General features: G+C 41.1%; 1 protein-coding gene across 1 annotated transcript; it reads right to left on the reverse strand.

Annotated features, from left to right (window-relative positions):
* Positions 1-9,647: 9,647 nt before the first annotated feature.
* LOC119512887 (cornifin-A-like) lies at positions 9,648-9,917 on the reverse strand. The gene has a single exon (XM_037807694.1). It carries the CDS (start codon positions 9,915-9,917, stop codon positions 9,648-9,650), a length of 270 nt encoding a protein of 89 aa, XP_037663622.1.
* Between the last annotated feature and the right edge of the window lie 2,108 nt (positions 9,918-12,025).

Genomic DNA, 12,025 nt, shown 5'->3' on the forward strand with positions numbered 1-12,025 from the left:
CTGTTTGTCCATACAATGGAATGTTATGCAACAATGAAAAGGAATGAAGTACTGATACATGCTACAACATGGATGAACCTTGAAAACGTTTTGCCAAGTTAAAGTAGATGGACACAAAAGACCATATATTGTATGATTCCATTTATATAAAATGTTCCTAATAGGCAAAACTATAGAGGCAGTACATAAAATGAGTGGTTTGGTTTGCTGAACCAAAAGGCATGATATGAAGACATGATAAAGAGATTTTCATTTCACCCAGAGACCCTGGATATTGAGTTGAATGGAATTATGGGGTTCCTCCATGGGAATGTAGTGATTGTGTTCTACATATGAGACAAAAGGAGTAAACGGATATTCAATGACCAGAAGTGCAGAGGGTGACTGTGGCAGAGGCTTGAAGAGCTCACCAATGTCTGTGCTTTCCTCTTCTTTGTGGGCATTCTGATAAACTACGTTTCTTAACTCTGTAAGTTTTGTAGGACTATGTAACCAAGTTCTAATCAAGCTAATAAAAGTAGATGGGATATATGTTATCTCTGGCCCCAAATGAATTAAAAACAGGAGTCTCTTTTCATTCTGTCTGCTTTCCTGTCCTGTCCCTGACAAGGCATTCAAAATTATGAGAACATACGTGGAAAGAAGCCTATGCCACTTTGTGACTGCATGAAGTAAAGATCTTGCCAACCCACATACACTTAGCTTAAAAATAACTTCTACTGGACTGAGCCACAACAATTTAGGAGGTGATGGTTATAGCAGATAGCCTATGCTGACTAATAAACATAGCATGATTTGAACACTTTTTGTTTATTTGTTAGGTAGGATGGTTTTGGTGCTGGACACACTGTATACTTGGATGTGATAATTGACTGCCAATTAAACAAGAAATTTAGGATAATAAGGTTTGTATAATAAACATTTTTCAAATAATCTTTGTAATTTTAAAGAATGCAGTTAGGTAAAAATATCATGATCAAAAGTATCATAATTGCTTGTATTATACCAAATTTCATAGGCTTCCCTTTATTTTATTTGTCAACTTAAGGAAAAATATGCTCCTTTTTATACTGTTGTAGAACAATTTTTCATCTTCCAGTAACATAAAAAACAGTAATATACTTTATATATATGAATTATATTGACTACATATTGAAAATATATGAATATATATTATGTTACAATATGAATATATTATATGTGTATGTGCTGTTGATAATTCTATCTGGATTCATTTAACTCTAAACATTTTTTAGATTTAGGAAGATGAGGGGTGCTTTCCAGTCTTTACTTCAAGTGGTTCCCAACACACTATGTGTGAAGTAAACAGTCTCCAACCTTGGGAATTCCATGGATCAGGTTTTGTACATTATTTTGTAAGGAATTCCAGATCTAGTGTGCATGGGTGTATATGTGTGTGAGCTGTGGGGTTGAAATGAGGTACATCTCCCAAGGATACTGTAGACTCCCCAATAGCTAGCTCTGTGACTCCTCCTCATCCCCTTTCTGACAGAGTGTGTGCTCCATGTACAGAAGAGGATTGACTGATCTAACAAAAGCAGAGAATGTAAGTCTCTGAGTATCTTTGGAAATCTGAGTTGTTTGCTATCAGGAAGAAATGGCAATATTCCTTTGAAATAAACAGGAATTGGCTGAACAAGAAATGAATTTGGAAACCAGATTTGGAGGCAGGCTGCTGAGGGTTAGAGACTCAGAGTCATCTCGGACAGAGACTAACTAAACTCATTCAGGACTCACTGTTGCAAGAGGACAGCTCTGCCCCAGTCCTGGATGCCCAAGCATCAGCCCCTGGGTGGCATCACCAATTCAGGAATGCTCAGTTGGTGCAAGCCCTGCCCACCTAGTGCCAGGACCCTTCCTCACCAATGTGTCTCTGTGTACAGCTCCTGCTTCACAAGGGACAGGAATGAAAGAATCAGGTCACACAATGACACATCCGTGTTTCCGTTTGCTAAAGCTGCCATAATGCAATATACCAGACATGGGTTGGCTTTTACAATGGGGATTTATTAAGTTACAACTGACAGTTCTTAGGCCATGAAAATGTCCAAATGAAGACATCAATAGGAGGATTCCTTCTCTGAAGTAAGACCACCGGCATCTGGGACACCTCGGTCTTAAGGGAAGGAACCTGGCCAGCGTCTGCTGGTCCTTCTCTCTGGGTTCTGTTACTTTCAGCTTCTGGCTTCAGTGGCTCTCTTGGCTCCTCAGGGGGCTTTCTCTCTCTGACAGCTCTTAGCTTTCTCTTTTATTCTCTTCAAAAGAGAAGGACTCCAGTAAAAGGATTAAGACCCACCTTGAAAGGGCTGGGTCACTTCTCAATTGAAATAACCTAACCAAAATGTCTCACCCACAATAGGTCTCCACCCGCAGGGATGGATTAAAAGAACACAGCCTTTTCTGGGATACATAACAGCTCCAAACCAGCACACACAGTCAGGAGTATAATTGAAAGTTTAATAGAGGAAGAACAGTCTGATTAACTTGTTTTCACTTTAAGTCCCTCTTCAGATGAATCCTGAGCAGGTGAAAACTAGTTCAGGACTAAGACCACCAACCTAATTCAGAGGCTTAGAGGCCCAGAGTGTGTGACAAAGAAAGTTTCATAGCATGTTTCATGATTTTAGGGTGCAAATGAAGGAGGGACTGTGACAGCGTAATGATATACTAATTAAAAGGACAACAGGCAAATGGGGCTCATAAGCAAAATGAGACAGAGGGCTCAGCATCTGGTGCTTGGCTAAGGGGATCTGAAAAGCCAAAAACATATTGAAAAAGAACAAAGTTGGAGGACTCACACTTCCTTCCCTTAAAGTATATTTCAAGGCTGCAGTGGTCAAAACAGCATGGTACTGTCATAAAGATAGCTGTATCAGCTAATGGAATCAAGTTGAGAGTTCAGAAATAGATCCTCATATCTATGGTGAATTGATATTTCACAAGGCTACCAAGTTCACTCAACTGGGAAAGAATAGACTCTTCTACAAATGATGCTGGGAGAATTGGATATCTACAGGCAGAAGAATGAAAGAGAACCTCTGTCTCACACCATACATAGAAATTAACTGAAAATGCAACAAAGACCTAAATATAATAACTATATAATATAGTTTATTATATAAGTATATAATATGTAAGTATAATATATAGTATATTTATATAGTATATAAATATAAAAACTATATAATATGACTATAAACATAAGGACTATAAGACTCCCAGAAGAAAATGTAGGGATGGGAAGCATCTTTAAGATTATGTGGTAGGCAATGGTTTCTTAAACTTTACATCCAAAGCACAAGCAACAAGAGAAAAACATAGATAAATGATACCTCCTCAAAATTAAAAACTTTTGGACATCAAAAGTCTTTATCATGAAAATGAAAATAAAACTACTCAATAGGAGAAAATATTTGGAAACCACATATCCTATAGGGGTTTAATAACCAGGATATATTTAGAAAAAACAACAGCCTATAACTCAACAATAAAAAGACAAAGAACGCAATTTAAAAATGGGCAAAAGACTTGAATAGATATTTCTTCAAAAGGCTATACAAATTGCTGAAAAGCACATGAAAAGATGCTCAGACATCACTAGCTATAAGGGAAATGCAAATCAAAATCACAATAAGCCATTTCTTATCCGCTGGAATGGCTACTATTTAAAAAACAGAAAACTACAAGTGTCAGGATGTGGAGAAATAGGAACACTCCTTCATTGCTCATGGGAAAGTAAAATGGTGCAGTTGCAGTGGAAGACAGTTTGGCAGTTCCTTAGGAAGCTAAGTATAGAATTATCATATGACCTGGCAATCCCACTGCTAGGTATATACCCAGAAGCACTGAAAGCAGGGACTCAAATAGACATTTTCACAAAAATGTTCATGGCGGCATGATTTTCAACTACCAAAAGGTGGAAGGAACCCAAGTGTCCATCAACCAGTAAATGCATAAACAAAATGTGATATATACATACAATGGAATATTACACAGCCAAAAACAGGAATGAAGTCCTCATGCATATTGATGAACCTGGAGGATATTATATTGAGTCAAATAAGCCAGACACAAAAAGGACAAAAATTGTATGATATCATTGATATGCGCTAAGTGTAATAAGCAAACTTGTAGAGTTAGAATCTAGAAATATAGGTTACCAGGGATAGATTAGGGTTAGAGAATGGAGAGTGGATGCTTAATTTGTATGACTTTCTATTTACATTGATGGTAAAGATTTGGAAATGGATGGTGGTGATGGTAGCACATTATTGTGAGTGTAACTAATAGGCACTGAATTATGTAGGTGTATGTGATTAAAAAAGGAAACCTCAGGTTGTATATATTAGTAGAATAAAACTTAGAACATAAAACATAGGACTATGTAATACAATGAACCCTATTGTAGATGATGGACTATAGTTAACAGTACAAGTATACATAATTGTTCTGCAAACCCACAGCTTCTCTAATAAAAAAAAATTAATGTAGAGCACTTGCTGACTCCATGGCTGGGTCACTTCCTATGAACTTGAGCCCAGGACCAGCCAGCCACCCCAAGACATACAAGCCATTCTAGGGCAGGCAAGGAAAAATCCCAGAGGCCAAGGGTACTTTCTAGACAGTGGAGTAAATGTCACTTCAAGGAATTTCCATTATCCCTCATGGGAGGGTGGATTCATCAGGAATGTTCAGAGGGATTTCAGAATGCCATGGATTCATGAATGCTGGCTATCTCTTTTTCTTTTTCCTCTGTGGGAGTTTCTGCTGAGTTTATGGAGACCCTTCTTCGCTATTGCAAACCAGATTAGGTTAGGAGGTGGAAAGGACTAGTCTTTTTATTTTCTAATTTTCTGGATGAAGAAAGATTTTGCTGGGTAGAGGGATAGGATGGAAAGGATTGTATGTACCCAGAGATTCTGGATGCTGTGAGTGTGTGGGAGCTTCTGTTGTCTCCCTTGAGGGGTAGGTGATTGTGTCCATGTATAGAAGGAAGAAAGCAAACAGATAATTGGCAGCCAGAAAGGTGGACTGTGGCAGAGGCTGTGAGAGCTCACCAATATCCTATCTCTTCAGTTTTGAGGCACATAGCCATGTGCATTTTGGTGGGACCACATGGCTGATATCTTAATAAAGGAATACCACTGAATGTGAAGGGTATTAGTTCAGATCCAGGGAGTTAAGAGCAAGTGTGTCTTTTCCCTGTTTGCACAGTAAAATACAGAGGAAAGAACAACCCATGAAAACTGAATTGCCACAGAAGGGAAAAAGTCTGAGTCCTTGCCACACACATTGGACTATGATGTGCGAAAAATAAAATCCTATAAAAATAAGTCAAAGACATTTTGGAGATTTTTGTTACAGCTGTTAATCCTGAAAAATACACATAAAATCAATAATAACTTTTATTTGATTATTTGTTGTTTGCTTTGGTAGTGGAAGCATTGCTTACTAGGCTGCAGTAGGAAATTTTAACTGTATAAGAATTATCATAGGGAACAGAATGTTACAAGTTTTCAAATAATTTTTCCTTTTTAAATATATAGCCAGGTAGAAATGGCATGATAAAAGTGTCAAATTAGCCAATTCACAACAAAATGCTTATAGGTTTTCTTAGATTTTTGTTAATTTTAATGGAAAACATACATATTTTTACACAGTTATGGAGAATAAACAACTATAACTTACATTTCATAAATATATAGAATAATGTGTTGTTCATAATTATCTATGTTCCAAGCTCTAGAAAATTCCATTGTATTTCTTATATTTGTTTTTCTCTAGGTAAGTGGTGTGTGGTCTTCTGTTTCTAATCCTGTTTAGTCCCCGGGATATTTGGGGGATAATGGACAGTTAAACCCCTGGGGGGTTAACTGGGGAGACTCATAGTTGGATTGGAAAGCCATAACTTTGACTTCAAGGAGCCCCAGACTTCTGGGAGAAGCAAGACCATTTTTTCCAAGGATATATCAGATATGAACAGGAAAGTGTAGCTAGTGTGTAGATCTGAGTCCTGCTGCTTTAAGAGCAGAATGGTGTTGGAGAAGGATCCAGCTCCAGGTCCCCTCAGAAGATCAGAGTGGTCTGGGTTTAAAGAGTGAGGTGCAGAATGCTCTTCCTAAATCCACTGCATCATTTACTGAAGTTATGAACCACTCAAGTCAAAAGACAATGAATAACCACCTTGCATTTGGCAGGCAGCAAGCTAGGCCCTGAGGGTACAGCATGATGAGCAAGACAGAGACGGTTCCTGCACTCATGGGTCTCACAGTCTGGAAAAAGTCAGACCTGAATCTCAAAATTCTGGATGTGATGAGCCTGATGACGTGAGAATCCAGGACAGTTTGGTATAAGCTGTTGCAAACCTGACAGCTGTGCCTGCGAATGTGCCAAGGGCCAGAGAAGATCTAATAAGACCCCAAAGCCCAGAATAGGACACTTGGATTGGGAAATGGGTGTGAGGTGGCAGATGCAGGGATGGGGAAGTTGCATACAGACCATAAAAGAGAACAGAAGGAAAACAAGGGAAAAAATTGCAAAAATTCAAGTGGAGACTGGTAAAGCTAGATTAGGAAAGTAGTTACCTAGACACCCAGGAATGAAGCATTTCTGAGACAGAAATAAGGAAGAAACAAAAAAACAGCCCAAGGCACAGGGAACTCCGTCAATAACCAAGAAATTATTATTTTTTCAGGAATTATGACTGCCACTGTCCCAGTAGAATGAAGTCAAGTGAGGGTGAAGAAAACAAAAAACTGTGAAAAGAAACCAAGTATGCATTTCTTTGACATGTTGAGATCAGTAACCACACTACAGACCTTAAATTTTTCAACCAGTGCATAGTTTGGGCTTCAATTTCCTCACAAGAAACAGTAACCTGCCTCTAGACTGATAGCCAAGTGGGGGCAATGCTACCGGTCACAGAGGAGGAGAGGAGCTGAGGGAAGAGAAGGAGCTGAGACAGAAGAGAACCATTTTTTATTTAACCCAAACTCAGCAGGCAAGGTTGAAGGCTGTGGCTTGTGAGTGAATGGAATAAGAGTATTCCAGGGTCCCGAATAGTAGTTTGAGAATTGGTATGAGAATTTGTGGGGGAGGACAGACACCATGGCTACCCCAATAAGGCAGCAGTGTCCCTCATACATGGGCTGCTCCTCCAGGATCTGCTGCAGAGCCTCAGGAACATTCTGGAATGTTCTGGATAGGCAGTACGTAGGTTTTCTTCTGGCTCAGCAATATTTTTACTGGCTTGTGTATTTTTAAAGTGTCATGATAAAACATTATTAAAATGAAATAGTGTTATAAAATATATATTATGGAAAATATAGAGCAATTCAAGAAAGAAAATTACCACTATTGTATAAGCAGCCAAAAATAACCCCTGTTTATATTTTGTTGTGTTTAGTATCAGGATTTTTCCCCTATAAGCCCACACTCATGCATATGCTTTGAAAAGATGCACTTTTATTGTTCATATTGTTTTAGCCTCCTATTTTTTAATATAACACAAACATCTTCCTTTATGACTAATCATTCTTCTAGAACATACTTTTTATGGTTGCAGGATAATTCTAACACATAGACACACCATCAATCCAAATCTCTGCTGATATACATTCAGGTTGTTAGAAACTTTTTGCTATTAAATACGACACTGAAATGAACCTCCCAATGTAAAAAATCATTGTGTACATGCATAAATAGTTATAAAAATAAATTTCTAGAATAACACTGGTGGCTCAAGAGTCAGGGATATTTTTAAAGATTTTAATTGTTCCTTGAAACACTCTCTTTTAAAATGTATAAACTGCTTTAAGCTCATGATAGTTGTGTATCATGGACCCCATTTCCCCACTCAGTATCACAGCCTATTTAATTGTGATTGATCCTGAGTTATCTCTAGACTTTTGCAACTTGGAAATCAGCAGTAATATGAAACCCTGAACACGTGCACACTTTGCATGCCCAAGCAGTGTCATTCTCTCATGCTGATCTGACACAACTACTCATTACTTGTAATGACTTGTTGGATAATTTCCATCTCACAATTTCCAAATATGCCTGGAGTTCTTGCGAAACCTACCTGAAATGTGTGCGTGTCACGCAGGTGCTGCCTGTCACCTGCCTCACACCCCTGGATATTATGGACCACCCACCTTCTCAAAAAAGGCGTTTTGCTCTCCCATGACCACTGCAGCCCCTCAGAAATTTTATGTTGGCTTCTCTGCTTCTGGAGACAGCTCCCTAATATCCCAGATGTGCTTGACATAGAGCTGCAAACCTGCTGGTTACCCCCAAAACCAAGAAAACTGGGGTGCAGGAAAAGAGCCAGAGGATGCGGATCTGACCTGTGCTTTGGGTGTGATTCAGAAACACAATTTCTGGGTGACTTTAAATAATTCTCTTCTTGCTGGATATCAGTTCTTTATCAGGAAAATGGAGGGGCTGAGCTAGATGCTTAGTCTCCTTTTACCCCTGACATTTTATAGCTTAATGACCTGCTCTTCCCCAACTTTGTGACTGGCTATTCACTTACCTGGATCATGTACTCCTCTTTACAATCCTTGCTTAAGACTCACCTCCTTTTAAATATCACTAAATAAATCTGTTTCTGTGGGTTATTCTGGGAGAGACACTACAGGCAGTGTGTGAGTTGTGTTGTGGTGTTTGTGTGTTTATATTGTTTGTAGGGGAAGGGTATGAATATCAAATCTCCTAGAGAAGACTGCAAATCCTCCAAAGGGAGACACTGTTCACCCTCCTCTGCCTCTTCTGGTACAGTTTCAGGCCTCCCTGAACACGGTGAGTACCCAGCTGAAGATTAACATTGCCTGAGGGGATGTATGTGTGACTATGTGAGTGGGTGGGTATGGTTATGTATAATGGGTGGGCCTCCGTGTGGGTGTGTGTATCTGTAGATCTTGGGTGTATCTGAAAGCGAAAATGAGTAAAGAAAACCAGAATACCAGTTAAAGAATGTAGGAATAATATTTTCTTTAAATGAAGAGGAGACTGTGGACAGGGCACTCAGGGGCACAGGCGGCTTGGAGTGGTCATCAATGGATTGGAGGCAAGACTCAGTGATGTGTAAGAGGAGAGTTCTGCCCCAGCTGGGTCCCCAAAGTGACAGGCTCTGGGTGCCATTGCTCAGTACCCTACCGACATCCCAGCTTCTAGAAGCACACAGGGCTGAGAGCAGATGACTTTTACACCACAGCCTCTCTGTGTGCAGCCTCTGACCCAGGATGGGAGAGCACAGAAGGGGACAGGGACAGCCAGTGACATGCACAGTCAGGAGCAGAATTAAAAGTGATTTATTAGGGGCAGAGGAGGCAACATGGGCTTGTTCTCATCCGAAATCCCTCTTCGGATGAACTCTGAGCAGCTGAAAACCAGCCAAGCTACTAAGACCCTCTGTTTAATTCCAAGGCCCAGAGGACTCTTCAAACTGTTGTAAGGGAAAGTTTCAGAACACATATTTTTAGGATGCAAAAAAAAAGGATTTTTACTCAGGGTGACAACACACTGATTACAAGGTTTACAAGCAGTTAAGACACAGAAGCAGACTGGAAGAAGGTGGTCGGCATTTGGTGGTTGGCTCCTCAAGGGCATTGCTGTGGGTGATGTTAGCTCTGCTTGGTCTTCTGCTGGCCTGGGGCTGGAGTGACGGTTGAGGGGCCCGGCTGTGGGACCTTGGATTGGTCTGGCTGTGAGACATTGGGGTAGCTCGCTCCAGGAAATTTGGTGTTACCAGGTTGTGGGGCCTTGGTGTGGCCTGGCTCCTTGGTTATGGGAACAAATGCTTCCTGGGGTGGAGTCAGACAGGGCTGTTTTACCTGCTGCTGCTGAGGCTGAGGGGGTGGGGTGCAGGGCTGCTTCTGCTGCTGGGAACTCATGCTTCAAAGGTGGGTGGACCCTGAGACAGAGAAGCTGACTCAGTGATTTGGTTAAATAGAAAAGTTAGCCAAGTCCAATGCAAAATATGCCTAATTTCAGGCCCCTTCAGTAGTGTAAGCCTCTCTTCTCTTCCTTTCTGTTACCTTGAATTTGAGATCAAAGGGTGCTGTGACGATTCCTGTGCCCTCTCAGGAAGAGAACTTAAAGGTGATTTGTTCTAATCTGTGTTATCAGAGCCCTTTCCTAGACTTCCTTTCTTCCTGGAACATATAAAAATCCATATAAGCAACTCCGCACAATAGCAGTCTGCTAGAATTGATGTGAGGTCCTAGCTTTTAGATAATACAGAAAGGAGATACAGCAAAAGAATCTGGACTCTATCTACCTATGTCCAACCCACAAAGTATCTTAGTTCTCCTAGGGAAACTCTTTATAGACCTTTTCCCAAGCCCCACACAATTCCAGCTCTGAGCCTCTGCTCACAAATCCTTCGAAAGGCCTTGCCATTCCATTGCTGCTTGTCCGCACATAATTCATTGTCCTCTCCTGTTCTAGTTTGCTAATGCTGCAGAATGCAAAACACCAGAGAGAGATTGGCTTTTATAAAAAGGGGGTTTATTTGGCTACACAGTTAGAGTCTTAAGGCCATAAAGTGTCCAAGGTAACACATCAGTAATCGGGTACCTTCACTGGAGGATGGCCAATGGCGTCCAGAAAGCCTCTGTTAGCTGGGAAGGCATGTGGCTGGCATCTGCTCCAAAGTTCTGATTTCAAAATGGCTTTCTCCCAGGATATTCCTCTCTAGCAAGCTTGCTCCTCTTCAAAACATCACTCACAGCTGCACTGAGTTTTCTCTGCCCGTCAGCTCATTTATACAGCTCCACTGATAACTTAGACCCACCCTGAATGGGTAGAGCAACACTCTCCATGGAAATTATCCAATCAGAGTCATCACCCACAGCTGAGTGGGGTGCATTCCAAAGAAACACTCAAAGAATTACAGTCTAATCAACACTGATAACATCTGCCCACACAAGATTACATCAAAGATAATGGCGTTTGGGGGACACAATATATTCAAACTGGCACATCTCCTTAGAGGCACCTTCCACCAGAAGTCAAGTCACCTCCTCAAATTGTCACAGCATGTTACTTTCCCAGCCCTCTTTCTACTAATCACTTTCCATCTAGTCTGTTCACACACTATGCACATGTTTTATGTTCCCTTTTGGATTACAGATTCATGGAGGAAAGAACAGTTTATCTTTTGAACATCCAAACTGCCTAACACAATGCCTTAGGTATTACAGATTTTCAGTGAAGTTTAGAAAGAGAATTAGAATGTCACTAAAAGTGTTCTGGACTCTAATCTGTATCATCCTGCTAACTTAATAGAAATCCTTACAGAAACCACTGTCTTTTCTGATCCCAAGCTTCAGTTAAAATTTTGAGTGGGCAGATGTGAGTATTTATAAAGTCCTCTTAAGTATAATCTGCAATTGCGTTTAAAATAAATGTATCTTTAGAATTGCAAAAAGGTTCCAATCAAAATAAAATAACTTTGGGTGCGGTCGCAGTTGATTCGTCGGGGGGGGGGGGGTGGCGGCCGGTTGCTAAATCCTAGGCTCTCAGGATTGCTTGGAGGGTACCGGCGGCGGGGGCTCTTTCCCGGAGGCGAGGGCGAGGTGGGGGACTTGGCCAGGTCCCCAGCAGGGTGGCGTGCAAAGTATGGAGGGCAGCGAGAAAGGAACAGGCGGGACACGTTTCTTTTTAGGGTGAAGAAACCAAGAGAGTTTATTAGGGGAGAGTACAAGCTTATATCGGGCATTTAGAGGGCGGGGTAGCTGTAGAGGTTAAAGGCTTGGATTGGTTCTGAGAGGGCGAGGAGGTTGATTGAAAAGGGGCGAGAGTTGCTCCGGTAACGGTGTCTGGCAACAATGTATGCGCACTGGTGGTAATGGGAGTTGCACTGGCAACGGGGAGTGTCCGGGCAAGATAAGGGGGTGGGGAAAAGGCGGTTCCCTCCGGCAAGCCTCCCCTAACAGTGTTATTTTGGGTGAGGAAATGGGGCCTGCCTCCGGCCTCACTTTCCCAGGCCCGGGGGGCT

The sequence above is a fragment of the Choloepus didactylus genome, chromosome 2 (genome assembly GCF_015220235.1).
Source record: "Choloepus didactylus isolate mChoDid1 chromosome 2, mChoDid1.pri, whole genome shotgun sequence".
NCBI classification, from domain to species: Eukaryota; Metazoa; Chordata; class Mammalia; order Pilosa; family Megalonychidae; genus Choloepus; species Choloepus didactylus.

Excerpts from the sequence above, each read along its gene's own strand:
- LOC119512887 (XM_037807694.1), bottom strand. The coding sequence starts at position 9,917 with ATGAGTTCCCAGCAGCAGAAGCAGCCCTGCACCCCACCCCCTCAGCCT.